General features: G+C 43.6%; 1 protein-coding gene and 1 long non-coding RNA gene across 2 annotated transcripts; one reads left to right on the top strand and one right to left on the bottom strand.

Annotated features, from left to right (window-relative positions):
- The first annotated feature begins 6194 nt into the window (after positions 1 to 6194).
- LOC106568847 (uncharacterized) lies at positions 6195 to 6756 on the top strand. The gene is made up of 3 exons (XR_006769104.1): positions 6195 to 6271; positions 6317 to 6406; positions 6585 to 6756. It is a non-coding gene; the product is annotated as an uncharacterized lncRNA (long non-coding RNA).
- A 1331-nt stretch (positions 6757 to 8087) lies between these two features.
- On the bottom strand, positions 8088 to 21587 carry hnrnpua (heterogeneous nuclear ribonucleoprotein Ua). The gene is made up of 14 exons (XM_014139454.2): positions 20856 to 21587; positions 19835 to 19949; positions 14168 to 14241; positions 13672 to 13811; positions 13345 to 13444; positions 13098 to 13210; positions 12684 to 12947; positions 12431 to 12550; positions 10256 to 10384; positions 9821 to 9989; positions 9375 to 9647; positions 9008 to 9267; positions 8699 to 8797; positions 8088 to 8579 (listed from the first exon to the last, which is right to left on the bottom strand). Exons 1-14 carry the CDS (start codon positions 21319 to 21321, stop codon positions 8529 to 8531), a joined length of 2373 nt encoding a protein of 790 aa, XP_013994929.1. The 5' UTR covers positions 21322 to 21587; the 3' UTR covers positions 8088 to 8528.
- Between the last annotated feature and the right edge of the window lie 182 nt (positions 21588 to 21769).

Raw genomic sequence — 21769 nt, forward strand, 5'->3', positions numbered from 1 at the left:
GGGCAGCAAACGGTTGAAAAACATGCGTTTGGTCTAGAGGTCGACCGATTAATCGGAATGGCCGATTAATTTGGGCCGATTTCAAGTTTTCATAACAATCGGTAATCGGTATTTTTTTTTATTATTTATATATATATATATATATATATATATATATATATATATATATTTTTTTTTTTACACCTTTATTTACCTAGGCAAGTCAGATTAAGAACACATTCTTATTTTCAATGACGGCCTAGGAACGGGGGTTAAGTGCCTTGTTCAGGGGGGATTCGTTTTTGCAACCTTCCGGTTACTAGTCCAACACTCTAACCACCTGCCTTACATTGCACTCCACGAGGAGCCTGCATGGCAGGCTGACTACCTGTTACACGAGGGCAGCAAGAAGCCAAGGTAAGTTGCTAGCTAGCATTAAACTTATCTTTTAAAAAACTATCAATCTTAACATAATCACTAGTTAACTACACATGGTTGATGATATTACTAGTTTATCTAACATGTCCTGCATTGCATATAATCGATGCGGTGCCTGTTAATTTCTCATCGAATCACAGCCTACTTCGACAAACGGGTGATGATTTAACAAGCGCATTTGCGAAAAAAGCACTGTAGTTGCACCAATGTACCTAACCATAAACATCAATGCCTTTCTTTAAAATCAATACACAAGTATATATTTTTAAACCTGCATATTTAGTTAATATTGCCTGCTAACATGAATTTGTGGCACTTCTCTTGCGTTCCGTGCAAGCAGTCAGGGTATATACAGCAGTTTGTGCCGCCTGGCTCATTGCGAACTGTGTGAAATCCATTTATTCCTAACAAAGGCCGTAATTAATTTGCCAGAATTGTACATAATTATGACATAACATTGAAGGTTGTACAATGTATCAGGAATATTTAGACTTAGGGATGCCACCCATTAGTTAAAATACGGAACGGTTCCGTATTTCACTGAAATAATAAACGTTTTGTTTTCGAAATGATAGTTTCCAGATTCTACCATATTATTGACCAAAGGCTCGTATTTCTGTGTGTTATGTTATAATTAAGTCTATGATTTGATATTGGATAGAGCAGTCTGACTGAGCGATGGAAGGCAGTAGCAGGCTCGTAAGCATTCATTCAAACAGCACCTTCGTGCGTTTTGCCAGCAGCTCTTCGCAATTCTTCAAGCATTGCGTTGTTTATGACTTCAAGCCTATCAACCCCCGAGATTAGGCTGGTGTAACCCATGTGAAATGGCTAGCTAGTTAGCGGGTGCGCGCTAATAGCGTTTCAAACGTCACTCGCTCTGAGACTTGGGAGTGGTTGTTCCCCTTGCTCTACATGGGTAACGCTGCTTCGAGGGTGGCTGTTGTCGATGTGTTCCTGGTTCGAGCCCAGGTTGGAGCGAGGAGAGGGACGGAAGCTATACTGTTACACTGGCAATACTAAAGTGCCTATAAGAACATCCAATAGTCAAAGGTATATGAAATACAAATCGTATAGAGAGAAATAGTCCTATAATTCCTATAATAACTACAACCTAAAACTTCTTACTTGGGAATATTGAAGACTCATGTTAAAAGGAACCACCAGCTTACATAAGTTCTCATGTTCTGAGCAAGGAACTTAAACGTTAGCTTTTTTACATGGCACATATTGCACTTTTACTTTCTTCTCCAACACTTTGTTTTTGTATTATTTAAACCAAATTGAACATGTTTCAATATTTATTTGAGGCTAAATTGATAGTATTTATGTATTATATTAAGTTAAAATTAGTGTTCATTCAGTATTGTTGTAATTGTCATTATTACAAATAAATACAATTTTAAAAAACGGCCGATTAATCGGCAGAGGCTTTTTCGGCCCCCCAATAATCGGTATCGGCGTTGAAAAATCATAATCGGCCGACCTCTAGTTTGGTCAATCAGCATTCAGCCAATCAGCATTCAGGGCTCGAACCCCCAGTTTATAATTGTATTTATCTACATTAGTTGAATGCTCTGTCACTCTGGATAACAGCGTCTGCTAAATTACCAAAATGTTAATGTATATGTCAAAATTAACAACTGCAAAGCACACTGGGAATTGTCATTGGCCTTATTTTGGGGCGGAGCTCATTAGAGTAATACTCAGCATGCTTTGCAATTGTTCATTTTTACATATACATTTAGTTAATTTAGCAGACGCTCTTATTACATCATAGTGCTATCAGATTTTTGATACCAATGTAGGGTGAAAGAGGGCCACAAAATTGTGAACCACTATAAAGAAATAGTATAGAAAAGTATTTTATAGTTTGACAATACAAATTACAGCTTCTGTACTTCAGCCCAGTGTAATACGACACACAAAATACTCAGAAGTAATTAAAATATGTATTTCAAATACAAATAACAGAAATACTACCCATCTCTGAGTATTTGTAGTAGATTTTCAGCTACAAATTAAGCTAATAGCTAATTTTGGATTATATTTTTTTAAATTCTGAAAACAATGTTGGATCCATTGGTTGAATCAGTCGTACCTGAGGTCAGGTAAGTGCGCACAACATTGTATCGCCCTCTTGCGGTGACTCTACTAGACATAGTGTTCTACTCCAATGGTTCGCAAACTTTTTCGCTTACTGTACCACCAACTGAATTTGGCTCTGCCCGGAGTGCCCTCTCATGCGTGAAGTACCCCCTCATGCGTATTTTGACAGTAAGCCTATGGCCTCATGAGTCCTCTCAAGTACCCACCGTTGATAGGCCAAGTACCCCTGGTTGGGAACCTGTGGTGGAACACACATACACACGTTTTGAACCGTTTTATTCATACCTTTCAAAAGGGCATCGCTATCACTTTCCCTTCACAAAATGTGAGAAAAGGAATAAAGTAAGTAAAGTAAGTATTTGGTCAGCTTTTTTCCATCTTATTTTAATATTTTTGTCCTCATAACAAAATACAAAACATAGCAAGGAATAAAAAAGAAACAAACAAAAAACAGGTTGTAGTCTATGTTAAACAAAATGTTAAACATTGTCTCAGACAGTACAAGTCAGACCAAATACTTGAAATGTCTCCATCCACTAGCACTTAGACAAGCAAGCCTCACTCCAGTCACCTGCTGTTTTACAGAACATGCCGTCCTTAATCATTCTAATTGTATTCCTTTTATGTGCCAGACATATTCCTTAAACAAAGTCTACCTAGAACAACAATTTGACATGGGCAATAAAATTGTTTGTTGAAAAAAAAAAACATTTTACAACATAAAAGGGACATGTTGCCCTTGCATTAGACTTGATTGTGAAGGTGACCACAGTCCATTCTGTTGTCCATCTCATTTTAAAACGCACATTAAAGACATGACTCATAAATAAAATGTACCGGTACCTTCTACTCTAATATCATTCAAGGGGAACAAAATAGTGCCTTATGATTCCATGGAAGCAGAAATAGAAGATATTTACATGACAGTCAAGCTAGGTTGGGCTGGCCTGGTTCCATGGTCCTCTGCTCTCTATTACGCCACACTAACACAACATAGTTATGTCAGACCAGGGGGTGTATTCAGAAGTTGGAAACAGAAAACGGAAAACATTTACCCCGAACGGAAAACGTTTTGCAACGGAAACTGTAGTTTCTATTGGACAAATTCCGGTAAGTCCCTCACCATTTCGTTCTGTTTGCTTCTGTTTGGTTCCTAGCGAATACACCCCAGGTTCATAATACTACAGTACCCTAAGAAAGTATTCACAGGCCTACACACAATACCCCAAAATGTCAAAGTGGAATTGTGTTTTTCAAAATGTTTACAAATGACTTAAAAATGTAAAGTTGAAATGTCTTGAGTCAATAAGTATTCAATCCCTTGGTTATAGCAAGCCTAAGTAAGTTCAGGAGTACAAATTTGCTTAACAAGTCACTCTGGACTCACTCTGTGTGCAATAACAGTGTTTAACATAATTTTTTAATGACTACCTCATCTCTGTACACCACACATGCAATTATCTGTCCCTCAGTCGAGCAGTGAATTTCAAACCCAGATTCAACCACAAAGACCAGGGAGGTTTTCCAATGCTTCGCAAAGAAGGGCACCTATTGGTAGAAGGGTAAAAAAGAAAAAAAGCAGACATTGAATATCCCTTTGAGCATGGTGAAGTTATTAATTACACTTTAGATGGTTTATCATTACACCCAGTCATTAGAAAGATACAGGCGTTCTTCCTAACTCACTAGCCGGAGAGAAAGGTAACCGGTCAGGGATTTCACCATGAGGCCAATGGTGACTTTAAAACAGTTACAGAGTTTAATGGCTGTGATAGGAGAAAACTGAGGATGGATCAACAACATTGTGGTTACTCCACAATACTAACCTAAATGACAGCGTGAAAAGAAGGAAGCCTGTACAGATTTTTTTTTTTAAATGCATCCTGTTTGCAACAAAGCACTAAAGTAATACTGCAAAAAATGTGGCAAAGCAATTCACTTTATTTGTCCTGAATAAAAAGTATTATGTTTGTCCTGAATACAAAGTGTTTACCACTCTTCATATTTTCAAGCATAGTGGTGGCTGCATCATGTTACAGGTATGCTTGTAATCATTAAGGACTGACGAGTCTTTCAGGGTAAAAAAATAAACAGAATGGAGCTAAGCACAGGCAAAGAGGAAAACCTGCTTCAGTCTGCTTTCCACCAGACACTGGAAGATGAATTCACCTTTCAGCAGTACAATAACCTAAAATTCAAGGCCAAATCAACACTGAAGTTGCTTACCAAGAAGACAGTGAATGTTCCTGAGTGGCCAAGTTACAGTTTTGACTTAAATTGACTTGAAAATATATGGCCAGACCTGAAAATGGTTGTTTAGCAATGATCAACAACCAATTTGACAGCGCTTGAAGAATTTTGAAAAGAATAATGGGCAAATGGGGCTCCCAACTGGCGCTCCCAACTGGCGCAGCGGTCTAAGGCACTGCATCTCAGTGCTAGAGGCGTCACTACAGACCCTGGTTTGATTCCAGGCTGTATCACAACCGGCCGCGATTGGGAGGCTCATAGGGCGGCGCACAATTGGCCCAGTGTCGTCCGAGTTTGGCCGGGGGGATAAGCCGTCATTGTAAATAAGATTTTCTTCTTAACTGACTTGCCTAGTTAAATAAAGTTTACATAAAATAAATAAATAAAAATGTTGCTCAACCAAGTGTGGAAAGCCGTTAGAGACTTACCTAGAAAGACTCACAGCTGTAATTACTGCCAAAGGTTCTACAAAGTATTGACTCAGGGGTGTGAATACTTATCTAAATGCGATTTTTCTGTATTTAATTTTCAATAAATTTGCAAACATTTCTAAAAACATGGTTTTCACTTTGTCATTATGGGGTATTGTGTGTAGATGGGTGAGCTTCAAAAATGTATTTAATCCATTTTGAATTCAGGCGGTAACACAACAAAATGTGGAATAAGTCCAGGGGTAACAATTTCTTCTGAAGGCACCTTCAATAATGAGCCTTTGTCAGTCAGTTTATACAGCTTATACACAGAGTAAAAAGATGAGAGTTGACAATAATAACTCTTTCAACACACCAACCCACTCTAGGCTATGTACCACACGACTGCTGAAACAGTAGACAGTATTAACATTTACTTCAGCCTGATTTAAATGCTTCTCTGAGAAGTCAGGGTTATTCCACTGTGTTGGTCCCAAAATACATTTAGGCCTAATCTACAGTTCAATTCAATAAATACAACAGAAACAACAGTTGTATACCATTGTGGTTCTCTCCAATATGCAATTAGTAGACAAACAGTAAACACACACACAACATACACAGGGTGCTCCCCTATTGAAACATTTCACTCTTGGATTTACATGATCAATCTGGTCCTTAGCAGCGTTGTCTGAATGAGCCCAGCTTAAATATTCCAGTGGAACTCACAAAAAGCACTGATTCAAGACAATTTGATTTCCAAATGTCAATGAAAAGTACGCACCTTGACAGTTGAAAAAATAAAACCAACAAAAATGACCCCCATCCACAAAAAAAGGACTACCTTTTATAACAGTTCTACAATCAAATTAATTGCAAAAGTATTTACAATAAACAACTAAAGGCCTTAAATCGTTACTTAAATTACATTACTATGGAATCTTAAGCACTTTAAAGCATCATACTGTAGGATAAAAGCATGTCTATTTGTTGGACTGTGTCACTGTCAATATGGGGCCTTCTAGGCCTTACCAAAGGGATTTGAGCCTTTAGCGCCAACTTCCTAGTTCTATTGCTAACAGAAGGTTATCAGTGGTGGTGAGAACTCCTAGTTCTACTGCTAACAGAAGGTTATCAGTGGTGGTGAGAACTCCTAGTTCTACTGCTAACAGTAGGTTATCAGAGGTGGTGAGAACTCATAGTTCTTCTGCTAACAGTAGGTTATCAGAGGTGGTGAGGAACTTTGCTATATTATAATTAATACTGCTAACAGTAGGTTATCAGAGGTGGTGAGAGAACTCCTAGTTCTTCTGCTAACAGTAGGTTATCAGAGGTGGTAAGTAGAATATTTTCTAAGAGAGTGGTGAGGAGAACTCCTAGTTCTACTGCTAACAGTAGGTTATCAGAGGTGGTGAGGAGAACTCCTAGTTCTACTGCTAACAGTAGGTTATCAGAGGTGGTGAGGAGAACTCCTAGTTCTACTGCTAACAGTAGGTTATCAGAGGTGGTGAGGAGAACTCCTAGTTCTTCTGCTAACAGTAGGTTATCAGTGGTGTTGAAAACAGGGTCATGTTCAGGAGGATGCAATATACTGAACGTTGCAGATAGAACTCATGAATGGAGCGGACATTATTCCTTACACTAAGTGTCTGAAAGGTAGGTTTGTTCTACACAGTAATGTTTTTACATTGCTGTGTAGTATCTTTAAGTGCTTTAAGCTGGGTTCACTCAGACAAACCTGCTAAGGACCAGGTTGATCATGTAAGTCCAAGAGTGAAATGTTTAATGTTGGCACTTAAAACCCATTTTTCAAATAATTGTTTATTGGAGAGAACACATTGATGTAAAACTGTGGTTTTTGTTGTACTTCTTGAATGGAACTGTGGCCCCTCATGCTGAGTTCAGCTTTTTTGTGACCCCCACCCCCATCGGCTATAAAAAAAATGACTGCGTAGAACAAACCTGCCTCTCCGACACGTAGTGTAAGGAATCATGTCAGCTCTATTCAGGACAGTTCTATCCCAGAGTGATCCTAATTTCGTGCCATTCTACACATTTAGCCATGGGGTGTAGAGAACATTTTGCAATTTTATAACTGATTTCATGCCAATCTATTCATTTTGCCATGGGGCGGAGAGGAAAATTAGCTGTTTTTAATATGATATCTGAGTGAGACTGACTAACAAAATCCATGGGGGCCCTCCGGGAGGTAATTCAACCATGATTACTACAAGTTTAGATAGCTGGCCGCTAGACTCATTTTCCAATCTAAAACATTTTAGCTGACATGGGCTAATTGAGTGACTATCAGTGACTGACATTACAAACAATAAACTGCTGATCAACAACCAAATTTTGAAATTGGTCCGAGGGCCTTCAGTTGCCCATCCCTGATCTGAATGTTAGATAACGTTGTGCTCTACTGAACGCGCCCTAGGCGTCATGGAATGGCCCATCTGCTACGCAGTACTGAGTATGTGACCACTCAAGATAGATAAACGAGTGCCTTACTGAAGGACGGCCTTGGATGTATGAGCCACTGATGCAGGATATAGCAAGACATTTTAACAAGACAGCTACTCTGAGACAGTGCTTCTCATATCAAAGGCTTTTCTAACACCTTTGACATTGAAAAATATGGATTCGCATACCAAGTAAGATGCACCATCCAGAGCAATTCCTGTGTTTATGTGGGCTGTCTGTTAGTTAAATGACACTTATTTATTTTATATATATCTTTTAAGCATATCATTTTTTATTACAGCTTAAACTTCACCTTACTTACTAGAAACAAACGTATTTGCAGCAGGACTAGAATTACGACACCTCACAAATGCCATGTGTCTAAAGTGAGTGCTAGCTAGCCTCTCCTGATTCTTAAACACATAAAACAACATAATATAAAGCAAAACATCGGAAAGAAATATTTATCATCATCATCATGATCGTTGTATTAAAAAGTACATCTTTACAGATAAAAACACAGAACCCTGAAAAGTTTTTTAAGAGACATCACATGCTGGATGAAAGCCAAGGTTTCTGAAGGCGAACGCTTGAGAGCTCCGGCTCTGAAACGTAAAAGCAATACAAATATACAAAATCAAAACGCAGAAAGTAAAGGAGCCCAGAAAGCGTTTGTCGTCTTTGTCTCAGAACCGGCAGTCGATGTCAGCAGTGGAATGCTCTTTCTTCCTAAAACGAAGGAAGAGGAGAGGAAAAGGAGGATGGGGAGAAGGTAAAATGGAGCGTAACGGGAGTTGACGCATATGCGCCAGGGTGGACGGGGTTTGTAGTGAGGGGGTGTGTCTGTGTGCTGTCAGTCAGTCTCTCTACCGCACATGCTCAGTAGTATCCTGGGTGGTACTGTTGGCTCCATGGCTTCTGGTTCCAGAACTAAAGATGAAAGACAGAAGTTAAAGGTAAGAGTTTTGAACCATTCCATTGGTCCTAAGGTGCAAACATTTCCCAGCCTCTGCTGCGCTACGTCCAGCTACATCAGGAGCAGTACATACCCCCTGCTGCCAGCTCTGGTTGAAGGCCTGGGCCTTGTTCATGCCAAAGTTGCTGTTCTTGTTGAAGCTGCGATTGTTGCCTCCTCTGCCTCTGAACTTCTGCGGAAAACACAACAGCCATCAGACACCTGGGACTGCCAGCTGACCTCCAGTACAATTGGTGGGTTATACAAATGTACTGTATGTTGTTGTTATATTCAGAAAACTATATAGAAATGAAATAATCCAACAATCCACTCTAGCTGATAGAGTCAGACTCGTTGTAGTCCCAGTCAAGGACACTATCAAGTATAGTAACTAGTGACCCACCTGTGTGAAGTTGCCCCTGTTGTCCCCACGTCCTCTTCCACCTCCACCTCCTCCGCGGGTCATGCTGCCTCGGTGCATATTGCCACCCCTATTACCCCCCATGTTGCCCCTTCCAGGACCCCCCCTGGGTCCACCCCCCCTGCTGGGCATGCCCCCACTCCCCCTGTTGAAGTTGCCCCGGTTGGAGAAGCCCCCTCGGAAGGCCGGAGGAGGGAGGAAACCTCTGGGGGGACGACTGAATCCACCACGAGGTCCTGGGCCTGGGCAGAGACAAACACACAGATCAATATATATTGTACATACCAAGTACACAAACATACACCTCAAGTATTATAGTTAGTTACAGAGTCAAATACACACGGCTCACCTCCCCTGAAGTTGCCTCTGATCTGGAAGCCTCCTCTGCCCCCCCTCTGCCCCTGACCTCCTCCCCACTGCCCCTGCCCTCTGCCCCCACGGCCGCGGTGGCTGCCCCCTCTCTTGGGCGGCGTGCCCCCCTGGTTGGCCTTCTTCTCTGGGGGCAGGGCAGAGCGACTCTCCTCCTTGTACAAGTCCAGCAGCTTGGAGGCCTCGTCCTTCTGCAGCTCCACGAAGCTCACCTCACTGAAGCAATCCCCTGGCTCCGGCAGGGTGTAGATACCTACAGGAGGACGGGAGGGAAACAGCCAGATATATCAACCCCTAACAAATCAGTCAGTCAGCCCGGATAGAAGCGTCTGCCAAAGGACTCAAATGTAATGTAAGCTCTCATGTGTTATTGATACAGGTAACAGGTGTTATGGCTGTCAGGTATTCTAGGTTGTTGTAGCTCACCTTTCATCTTGAGTACAGCGTGCTCGGGGACGTCTTTACCGTCCGTCTCGGCTTTCTTCTGTGTCCTCTGCTTGTAGTTGTCATCAGTAGGACACACCACCACGGCCTTCCTCTGGAATCCTGCAAACAGACACATCTTCCTCCTCTGGGCTGGGGCCGACACATTGGTCTGGCAGAGAGAGAGAGAGAGAGAGAGAGAGAGAGAGAGAAGAGAGAGAAGAGAGACAGGTACCAGGGTTGAAGTCATATCCAACCATACACCTACTGAAATCATTCCATTCTCACACTGCCATACAACAAAGTAGTATTTGTTTCTCATGATGATGCTGGCTTAATCAAATGTTGTTTGTTCACAAGGCATCTAAATATTCAAAAAGAACGACAATTGAACAAATACACAAAAACAAAAGCTTCAATGTGGGTAACCATGGTTACCTGGTCAAGGATGTAGTTGCGTTTTTTGCGTGCAGCGATCTCAATGAATTTTCCCAGGAAAAGAGGTGCACGCTGGGAGATGGCGGTGAGTTTGGTGACATCCTTCATTTGGCGTTTCAGACTGGCGATCTGGCAAAGGAAAATAAAGAATTTTGAGGTATGGAATCATCTGACTTTGGGGTGAGCTGTCCCTTCAACCTGAACTGACCCTTTAAGGTGAGCTGTCCCTTCAACCTGAACTGACCCTTTAAGGTGAGCTGTCCCTTCAACCTGAACTGACCCTTTAAGGTGAGCTGTCCCTTCAACCTGAACTGACCCTTTAAGGTGAGCTGTCCCTTCAACCTGAACTGACCCTTTAAGGTGAGCTGTCCCTTCAAGCTGAACTGACCCTTTAAGGTGAACTGTCCCTTCAACGCTGAACTGACCCTTTAAGGTGAGCTGTCCCTTCAACCTGAACTGACCCTTTAAGGTGAGCTGTCCCTTCAAGAGCTGAACTGACCCTTTAAGGTGAGCTGTCCCTTCAACCTGAACTGACCCTTTAAGGTGAGCTGTCCCTTCAACCTGAACTGACCCTTTAAGGTGAGCTGTCCCTTCAACCTGAACTGACCCTTTAAGGTGAGCTGTCCCTTCAACCTGAACTGACCCTTTAAGGTGAGCTGTCCCTTCAACCTGAACTGTCCCTTCAACCTGAACTGACCCTTTAAGGTGAGCTGTCCCTTCAACCTGAACTGACCCTTTAAGGTGAGCTGTCCCTTCAACCTGAACTGACCCTTTAAGGTGAGCTGTCCCTTCAAGAGCTGAACTGACCCTTTAAGGTGAGCTGTCCCTTCAACCTGAACTGACCCTTTAAGGTGAGCTGTCCCTTCAACCTGAACTGACCCTTTAAGGTGAGCTGTCCCTTCAAGAGCTGAACTGACCCTTTAAGGTGAGCTGTCCCTTCAACCTGAACTGACCCTTTAAGGTGAGCTGTCCCTTCAACCTGAACTGACCCTTTAAGGTGAGCTGTCCCTTCAACCTGAACTGACCCTTTAAGGTGAGCTGTCCCTTCAACCTGAACTGACCCTTTAAGGTGAGGTATCTCTTTAAGGTGAAATGTCCTGTCCCATTCAGCTGAACTGTGGAATTGTAGAACTGTCCTGTCCCTTTAAACTGTACTGCTAAACTGTAGAACTGTCCTGTCCCTTTAAGCTGAACTGCTGAATTGTAGAACTGTCTTGTCTCTTTCAGCTGAACTGCTGGATTGTAGAACTGTCCTGTTCCTTTAAACTGTACTGCTGAACTGTAGAACTGTCCTGTCCCTTTAAGCTGAACTGCTGAATTGGAGAACTGTCCTGTCCCTTTCAGCTGAACTGCTGGATTGTAGAATTGTCCTGTCCCTTTAAACTGAACTGCTGAACTGTAGAATTTTCCTGTCCCTTTAAGCTGAAGTGCTGAACTGTCCTGTTCCTTTAAGCTGAACCGTAGAACTGTCCTGTCCCTTTAAGCTGAACCGCTGAACTGTCCTGTCCCTTTAAGCTGAACTGCTGAACTGTCCTGTCCCTTTAAGCTGAACTGCCCTGTCCCTTTAAGCTGAACTGCTGAACGGTCCTGTCCCTTTAAGCTGAACTGCTGAACTGTCCTGTCCCTTTAAGCTGAACTGTCCTGTCCCTTTAAGCTGAACTGCTGAACTGCTCTGTCCCTTTAAGCTGAACTGCCCTGTCCCTTTAAGCTGAACTGCTGAACTGTCCTGTCCCTTTAAGCTGAACTGCTGAACTGTCCTGTCCCTTTAAGCTGAACCGCTGAACTGTCCTGTCCCTTTAAGCTGAACTGTCCTGTCCCTTTAAGCTGAACTGCTGAACTGTCCTGTCCCTTTAAGCTGAACTGCTGAACTGTCCTGTCCCTTTAAGCTGAACTGCTGAACTGTCCTGTCCCTTTAAGCTGAACTGCTGAACTGTCCTGTCCCTTTAAGCTGAACTGCTGAACTGTCCTGTCCCTTTAAGCTGAACTGTAGAACTGTCCTGTCCCTTTAAGCTGAACTGTAGAACTGTCCTGTCCCTTTAAGCTGAACTGTAGAACTGTCCTGTCCCTTTAAGCTGAACTGTAGAACTGTCCTGTCCCTTTAAGCTGAACTGTAGAACTGTCCTGTCCCTTTAAGCTGAACTGCAGAACTGTCCTGTCCCTTTTAGCATCACTCACCATCATCTTCTCCAGGATGGTGTTGGTTCCCAGGATGTTGTATTTCCCAGGGTGCTCCTGAGTGTGCTTGGTTACCCACGTCGTCTTCCCAGCGCCAGGCAGGCCTACCATCACGATCACCTGGGAGAGTAAGATACATTTTGATCATGGCTACAAAGTCATGTGTTGTCAAATGTGGGATACAGAGTTGGAAATGGAAATTATGAAAATACCACATGGACATTCAATAACATGAAAACCAGCACGCACTCACCTCACAGTCATCCTTAGTGTCAGGCCCCTTGGGGCCTCGGACCCTCTTGCCCACAGGGACCTGCTGTAGGAAGCTGTAGCCGGCCGGTGGGACAAACAGTGGCGCCTCCCTCTGGCCGAAGTTGAACTCCACAGCACAGTTGTGACAGAGGACGTGAGGGAGGAGGGGCCGTCCGTCCAGAGATGCCTTGTCCACCTTGAAGGCCACGCCAAGGTCCTGACCGTTCTTACTGAACGACAGCTCCACCTCCGAGCCTTCAAAGTTCTGCAGGAGAGAGGACGAACATCAACATCAGTGGAAAAAGCAGCAGCAGTTTAATCTGTTAGCTGATGTTTATTTTTTAACTGGCTAAAGTGTCTATTTAGCTCTTTGAGCGAAATGTGACAAACAAAAGGGATCATTAAAATATCTTACAATTAGGCACCCGACGACATCGTTTTCATCGAAGCACTCTCCGAAGTCTTCTGTGACACAGTTGGTGGTTTTCTTCCCTTTGGCAGAGAAGGCATACGAGTGTTCCTCTTCTCCTGAGGACGTCAAAGCAGACAGACACACAGTCAGACAAGGAGTTACCATACAACAGCACAACACACCTGGGGTTATCCTTAGCATATATCAGGAGTCCACTGAATTATATTGGTTGGTCTAATGGTTCACTCACCCAGTAACAGTGTTCCATTGGCTAGTGACCAGCCCACCAGAACCTCGTGGATGTCCATGCCTTTACTGGAGATATGTTTCACTGGGATCTTCTCAATGATCTGGGGAGAACACACCGAGGGTGAGGTGTGTGTGTGTGTGTGTGTGTGTGTGTGTTTTGTCATGACCATCATCATCATCATCAGTAGTTTTAGGCTGAGTATCCGTAAAGCACTTTGTGACAACTGCTGATGTAAAAAGGTATTTATAAAATAAACTTGATCGATTGATTGACCACGTGTGTGTGTGTGTTGTTGATGATGATGATGATGATGATATCTCTCCTCACCTTCATCTCAAAGCAGGCCTTGCCCTGAGCTACTCCGTAGGAAGCCCTGCCTCCAGCCCACAGGTAGGCAAAGCTCTCCATGGTGAGGGATGACGCGCTATAACGGTCCCGGGACACCTTGAAGTGCAGGTCACTGTTATCTATGGTCACACACACACACACACACACACACTTGTGAACTTCACAGTTCAACTAAAAGATGTGCACTGCTGCAGGTGTTATTCAATAATTGTACAAATTCTACCCACAGCTATCCAGTCACATGTGGTCAGGTCTGTGTGTGTGTACTCACAGGTGGTCAGGTGTGTAGTCACATGTGGTCAGGTCTGTGTGTGTGTACTCACAGGTGGTCAGGTGTGTGTACTCACATGTAGACAGGTGTGTGTGTACGTACTCACATGTGGACAGGTGTGTACTCACATGTGGACAGGTGTGTACTCACATGTGGACAGGTGTATACTCACATGTGGACAGGTCTGTGTGTGTGTGTACTCACAGGTGTCCAGGCAGACAGTGCTGTCGTCAAACTCCTCGTCCTCTTCCTCCAGGGGGGGCTGGGGGGACTTGGCCCTGGAAGAGAGAAGATGAAGGGGTGAAGGGTCAGCCCGGGGAGGACACTGGAGGGACATGTCTCTCACTCAAGTGGGAAAACTTAGGCAGGAAATGCCAACAACGAACAGTGAGCCATCTTACTCATGTATAAAAAAAACAGATAATGAAAGAAAAGCATTGCAAGTTTGAATTTTGTAAAATTAGCGTGGGAGAGGTGACTAAAAACATGATTGTTATCGATCAATAATGACAAACCTCTTGGTATTGACAACTTGGATGGAAAGCTACTGAGGATGGTAGTTGACTCTATAGCCACTCCTATCTGTCATATCTTTAATCTGAGCCTAGAGGAAAGTCTTTGTCCTCAGGCCTGGATGGAAGCCAAAGTCATTCCACTACCCAAGAGTGGTAAAGCGGCCTTTACTGGTTCTAACAGCAGACCTATCAGCTTAATGCCAGCTCTTAGCAAATTGTTGGAAAGAATTGTGTTTGAACAAATACAATGCCATTTCACTGTAAACAAATTAACAACAGACTTTCAGCATATTTATAGAGAAGGGCACTCAACATGTACTGCACTGGCACAAATGACTGATGATTGGTTGAAAGAAATTGATAAGAAGATTGTGGGAGCTGTACTGTACTTTCAGTGCAGCCTTTGATATTATTGTTGTTGAGAAAACATGTGTTATGGCTTTCCAACCTCCACCATATCGTGGATTCAGAGCTATCCATCTAATAGCGTATTCCTAATGGAAGCTTCTCTAATGTCAAACATGTAAAGTGTGGTGTACCACAGGGCAGCTCTCTAGGCCCTTTACTCTTTTCTATTTTTTACAAATGACCTGCCACTGGCATTAAACAAAGCATGTGTGTCCATGTGCTGATGATTCAACCATATATGCATCAGCAATCCCAGCTAATGATTCAACCATATATGCATGAGCAACCACAGCTAATGAGGTCACTGAAACCCTTAACAAAGAGTGGCAGTCTGTTTGGGAATGGGTGGCCAGTAATACACTGGTCCTGAACATCTCTAAAATTAAGAGCATTGCATTTGGTACAAATCATTCCCTAAGGTCTAGACGTCAGCTGAATCTGGTAATGAATGGTATGGCTGTTGAACAAGTTGAGGAGACTAAATTACTTGGTGTTACCTTAGATTGTAAACAGTCATTCTCAAAACATATAGATTCAATGGTTGTAAAGATGGGGAGCGTGCTGTCCGTAATAAAGAGATGATCTGCTTTTTTGACACCACACTCGACAAAGCACGTCCTGCAGGCTCTAGTTTTATCTTATCATGATTATCAAATCAAATATTATTAGTCTCATGTGTAACGTCTGCTTCCAACTCACACCCTCAAACACCTAAATCCCCTGAACGCAGCTCACTCTCCAGATTCCAATCACCTGAATTCTAATCACCTGTTCACACACACGTATGTCATTATCACACACTATTTACTTCAGTTCTTTGCACCCCATCACCGTGAGGTATTGTTTGTTTTGTGACATATGGCTTTCGGAGCTCTGTTTTCCCCATGATTTACTCCTCCCGAATATGAAAGTTTTTGCCTGCCTCACTAACGACGCCTTTTGTCTATTCCCTTCCTGTACTTCAGCCTATCGGATTTCCTGTTATCTACCTATTGCCTGATCTCCCGGACTACCATACTAGCCTTTTCCCTGCCTGTACTGTTGCCCTTTTGGACCCCTGTGTATGACCTTCTGCCTGCCCCTGGACCCAGCTACCTGCCTCCTCCTCTGGTCCTTTGCATCAAACACCTGCTGCGCCCTGCGCTTGAAACCAGCTCTCTGTCTCCCCTCGTGTTCATTACAACATGCGCCGAATACAACAGGTGTGGACCTTACAGTGAAATGCTTACTTATGAGCCCCTAACCAACAATGCATTTAAAAAAAATACAGATAAGAATAAGAAATAAAAGTAACATTAAAGAGCAGCAGTAAAATAACAATAGTGAGACTATATACAGGGGGGGTACCAGTACAGAGTCAATGTGCGGGGGCACCAGTTAGTTGAGGTATTATGTACATGTAGGTAGAGTTATTAAAGTGACTATGCATAGATGACAACAACAGAGAATAGCAAAAGGGGGGGGGTGCAAATAGTTTGGGTAGCCATTTGATTAGGTGTTCAGGAGTCTTATGGCTTGGGGGTAAAAGCTGTTTTGAAGCCTCTTGGACCTAGACTTAGCGCTCCGGTACCGCTTGCCGTGCGGTAGCAGAGAGAACAGTCTATGACTAGGGTAGCTGGAGTCTTTGACAATTTTTAGGGCCTTCCTCTGACACCGCCTGGTATAGAGGTCCTGGATGGCAGGAAGCTTGACTCCAGTGATGTACTGGGCCGTTCACACTACCCTCTGTAGTGCCTTGCTGTTAGAGGCCGAGCAGTTGCCATACCAGGCAGTGATACAACCAGTCAGGATGCTCTCATTGGTACAGCTGTAGAACCTTTTGAGGATCTCAGGACCCATGCCAGATCTTTTCAGTCTCCTGAGGGGGTATAGGTTTTGTCGTGCCCTCTTCACAACTATCTTGGTGTGCTTGGACCATGTTAGTTTGTTGGTGATCTCAACCTGCTCCACTGCAGCCCCGTGAATGGGGGCGTACTCGGTCCTCTTTTTCCTGTAGTCCACAATCATCTCCTTTGTTTTGATCACGTTGAGGGAGAGGTTGTTGTCCTGGCACCACACGGCCAGGTGAGGCCATGCCTCGTCGTTGATTAGGCCTACCACTGTTGTGTCATCGGCAAACTTAATGATGGAGTTGGAGTCGTGCCTGGCCATGCAGGCATGAGTGAACAGGGAGTACAGGAGGGGACTGAGCACGCACCCCACGTGAGGGGCCCCTGTGTTGTGGATCAGCGTGGCGGATGTGTTGTTACCTACCCTTACCACCTGGGGGCGACACGTCATGAAGTCCAGGATCCAGTTGCAGAGGGAGGTGTTTAGTCCCAGGGTCCTTAGCTTATTGATGAGCTTTGAGGGCAATATGGTGTTGAACGCTGAGCTGTAGTCAATGAATAGCATTCTCACATAGGTGTTCCTTTTGTCCAGGTGGGAAAGGGCAGTGTGGAGTGCAATAGAGATTGCATCATCAGGGAGAGGTTGAAAATGTCAGTGAAGACACTTGCCAGTTGGTCAGCACATGCTCGCAGTACACGTCCTGGTAATCCGTCTGGCCCTGCGGCCTTGTGAATGTTGACCTGTTTAAAGGTCTTACTCACATTGGCTGCGGAGAGTGTGATCACACAGTCTTCCAGAACAGCTGGTGCTCTCATGCATGTTTCAGTGTTATTTGCCTTAAAGCGAGCATAGAAGTAGTTTAGCTCGCCTGGTAGGCTCGTGTCACTGGGCAGCTCTCGGCTGTGCTTCCCTTTGTAGTCTGTAATGGTTTGCAAGCCCTGCCACATCCGACAAGCGTCAGTGCCGGTGTAGTATGATTCGATCTTAGTCCTGTATTGATGCTTTTCCTGTTTGATGGTTCGTCTGAGGGCGGGATTTCTTATAAGCTTCCGGGTTAAAGTCCCGCTCCTTGAAAGCGTCAGCTCTAGCTTTTAGCTCAGTGCGGATGTTGCCTGTAATCCATGGCTTCTAGTTGGGGTATGTACGTACAGTCACTGTGGGGACGATGTCATCGATACACTTATTGATGAAGCCAATGACTGATGTGGTGTACTCCTCAATGCCATCGGAGGAATCCCGGAACATATTCCAGTCTGTGCTAGCAAAACAGTCCTGTAGCTTAGCATCTGTTTCATCTGACCACTTTTTTATTGATCTAGTCACTGGTGCTTCCTGCTTTAATTTTTGCTTGTAAGCAGGAATCAGGAGGATAGAATTATGGTCAGATTTTCCAAATGGAGGGTAAGGGAGAGCTTTGTATGGGTCTCTGTGTGTGGAGTAAAGGTGGTCCAGAGTTTTTCTCCCGCTATGGTTAAACATTTAACATGCTGATAGAAATGAGGTAAAACAAATTTAAGTTTCCCTGCATTAAAATCCCCGGCTACTAGGAGCACCGCCTCTGGGTGAGCGTTTTCTTGTTTGCTTATGGCAGAATACAGCTCATTCAATGCGGTCTTAGTCCAGCCTCTGACTGTGGTGGTATGTAAACAGCTACGATTATTGTCCAGTCATATGGTCAAGTGCTGCAAAGAAGACCTAGTTAAGCTGCAGCTGGCCCAGAAAGAACGACACGTCTTGCTCTTCATTGTAATCAGATGGCTAATATTAATACTATGTATGCCAGTCTCTCTTGGTTAAGAGTTGAGGAAAGACTGACTGCGTCACTTCTTGTTTTTATAAGAAACGTGTTGGATATTCCAAATTGTCTTTTGTCTGTAATGTCTTTTTTGTTATTTGTTGGACCCCAGTAAGACTATCTGTCGCCATTGGTGTCGGCGAATGGGGATCCTAATAAATCAAACCACTCTCAGAATTTAAAACAAAACCTATCATTGTATGGGTTTCAATTAACTACTTTGGTGCATGAAGGTGTAAATGTTGCTATCGGGGCCTTTCAGTCTCAACTAGAGAATAATCTCGAGGAAAGACTGCACTAGCCTACATTTTGACCAGTTCTGGCAGGATTTATCAACAATTGAGTTAAAGTTGTAACATTCTTCAGTCTGAAACTGCAGGGTGTGATAAAACAAATTAGTCGGGAACATCACCTAAAGTTCACCAATGTCAATGTATCATTGGATATGCATTTCCTCTCTTGGGAGGCTATATAAGTGATAGAACGTTGTTGGAAGATCATACCTCATCACAAGAACAACAGAACGTACACACAATTCCTATACTTTAGATGAGGATGCCCACACTAGAAAACTGTCAAGTTATTTAGCTCTGTTTGTCATTTGGAGAGCTGTGTGACAGAGTTATTTTTCAAAAATCCTGAATCATATAGGTTTAAAATTAAGTTCTAAAAACAATGACATCAGATTTGTTGAGCTACAGAATAGCTGTATATCTGCTAACCAGTGAAGCCGTTTATAACACATGTATCAAAGACAATGGCCTGTAAGGAGAGAATTTAATCAATATTAGAGGCCAATAATCAAATCACTCTCACTCACACTTATTGCATTCTACCATTGGGAAAAAATAAAGCATATAAAAGTTGCCCAAGTTTAACACAACTGGACCGACAGAGAGACAGAACCCTCCCCCCCACCTTCTTTGTCCCACCGTGCCTCTCTACTGTCCCACAGCGTGTGGGTGAGGCACCCTCCCAGCGGCATCCAGACCGTCCCCTTCAATATAGCATCCCCACAGACCACCCCATAACCATTCCTATCACTAACTAGCTATAGCACCAACCACCATTATCTACACTACAGTTGGGCTTTGCATGCATATTGTCAACCCTGTATTCAGTAATAACAGGTTCTAGTAAGGTAATACCCATGTAGAGGTAAATGGGAAAAAATATGTTTCTTAGCAGCAGGGGTAGCATTAAGGACTGTGTTGGCTGTTAATGTCAACACAGCAGTTCGATAAGGCAGAGAGCTGGCAGTTGTGCAGGCCAGGGTGACTCGGAGCTAACCGAGGGTTAACCCAGCTACTGCACCATCCTTACCGGCTGTACTTGCTTTCTTCAATAAACTCAAAGTAGCCCCTTCCATGTTCCTCCCGGCGTCTCTTAACACCCTTCTTATTCTTCTGCTCAGCGCTCGTGTCTTTGTCCGCATCCCCTTTGGAAATAAAACAATAACAAAGCAGGTATTGAGGTGCGTCCCGCCCCCCAAGTGTAGGACCCAGATGTTACATGTTGGTCCACACAGTTCAGCTAGGTGGCTAGGTAGGTGTTTTGATTTGTCAGGTATCTACATGAGTTGCAATGTATGGACTACAAAGGTAAGGGTAGATCTGAAAATAATTACAAATATGGTGATCTGGTCCATGAATAACAAGGAACCATCAAGAGCAATAACAATACCCCCTTTAATACCAGTTAGTACCCCCCCTCCAATATCAATGGATATTGATGTGTGTGAAGCACCACACATTTTCAGTTTCTACAGCCATGGCAGCCTTGACCAAATATTAACTTAGTACCTTGTTGATAAAATGTTAAAAATAAAAAAAATAAAAAAATAAAGCTAGATACGACTGACAGCTAGCTAGATAACTTGTCTTCCACATTTCCTAAAACCAACGTTATTAAACTAGGCTATGCGCATAGACGTATTTATACCTATGGAAAAACAAACCGTCTCACGGAAAAGATAGTCAGCCTGCCGCGTTCTCTCTCGCCAGTAGGAGCCACTGTTTGCACTTTAGCAGCTAATGGTAGCTAGCTAGCCAACGACAATCTGCACACCGGCAAGAGCATCTTTGTCTGCCGCTTGAAGAAATGCAAACCCGGAACACAAAACCATTGCGTAAAAACATACACCTGTCAATTGCAGCCGTACAAAAGCTTATTGTCTACAATTAGCTAGCTACATGAATCCTCGCAGAAGTTCCGACCTAACTGGCAAGCTTAGCAGGCTAACCAGTTGACCTATCTTTGATTCTGAACTGTCATGCAAGACGTGAACTCTAGCCGCTGCTGCAACCATGGCAGCAGGGTCGATTAGCTGGCTTGCATCGCTTACCCTCTCGAGGGAGAGTCCCTAGTGCAGCATCATCATCATCGAATTTATCCATCTCCTCATCATCATCATCCTCCTCTTCTTTCAGTAGAGCATCTTCATCCTCGTCCGATTTATCCATATCTACTCCCGCATCCTCCTCTTCCCCCATATCATCGTCGATATTGGCGCATTCTTTCTCTGCTTTCCCTTCGCACTTATCTTCATCCTCTACTCCGTCCGCCTCCATCCTCTCCTCAACCAGGTCTTCAGCCAAGTCCTCCTCGCCCATGTCATTCAGGCCGACAGCCCCTTCGCCTTGGCCGCCGTTCTCCCCGGTCTCTGCTCCTCCGGCTAGAGCCTCTTCATTCAGCGCGGCCTGCAGCCGGTCCATAAGATCCGCCTTCAGCCCCTTGTCCGACAGCTGCCTCTTCTTCAACTCGTCCTTCAACTCGTTTACCTTTAATTTCTTCACGTTGATAGAGCTCATTGTGCTATTAAATTATTAAATAAATATCGATACAATTCGATAAAAATCCCTATTGTCGACTGTGTTTTTGAAATTCGAAACACGAAGATAAAAGCCCAGTGTACAGATGGCCGACTTGGTGATAGCAGTCGCCTATAATTTCCACTGCGCCAAGCCCGCACCCTTTCTAAGCACGTCCCACTACTGACATCTGTGCTGCTGCTGAGAGCTTGCCAAGGGCAGTAATATAGCCCTACCGTAATGACACGAATAAAGCAGTCAGCTTTTATCCTTTAGTCTCCTACCACATAACAGCCGTGCATCCATACAATGGCTTTTATATCTCGCTGTGGCCTAATGTCTACCGTCATTATTGACAATATGAAGCGAAGATTTTTCACAATTCGTTACGCATCGAAAAAGTCTGGCTTTGGACCGTGCAATAGAAATATACACTTCTTTTATAAAT

The sequence above is a fragment of the Salmo salar genome, chromosome ssa01, assembly GCF_905237065.1.
Source record: "Salmo salar chromosome ssa01, Ssal_v3.1, whole genome shotgun sequence".
Taxonomy (NCBI): domain Eukaryota; kingdom Metazoa; phylum Chordata; class Actinopteri; order Salmoniformes; family Salmonidae; genus Salmo; species Salmo salar.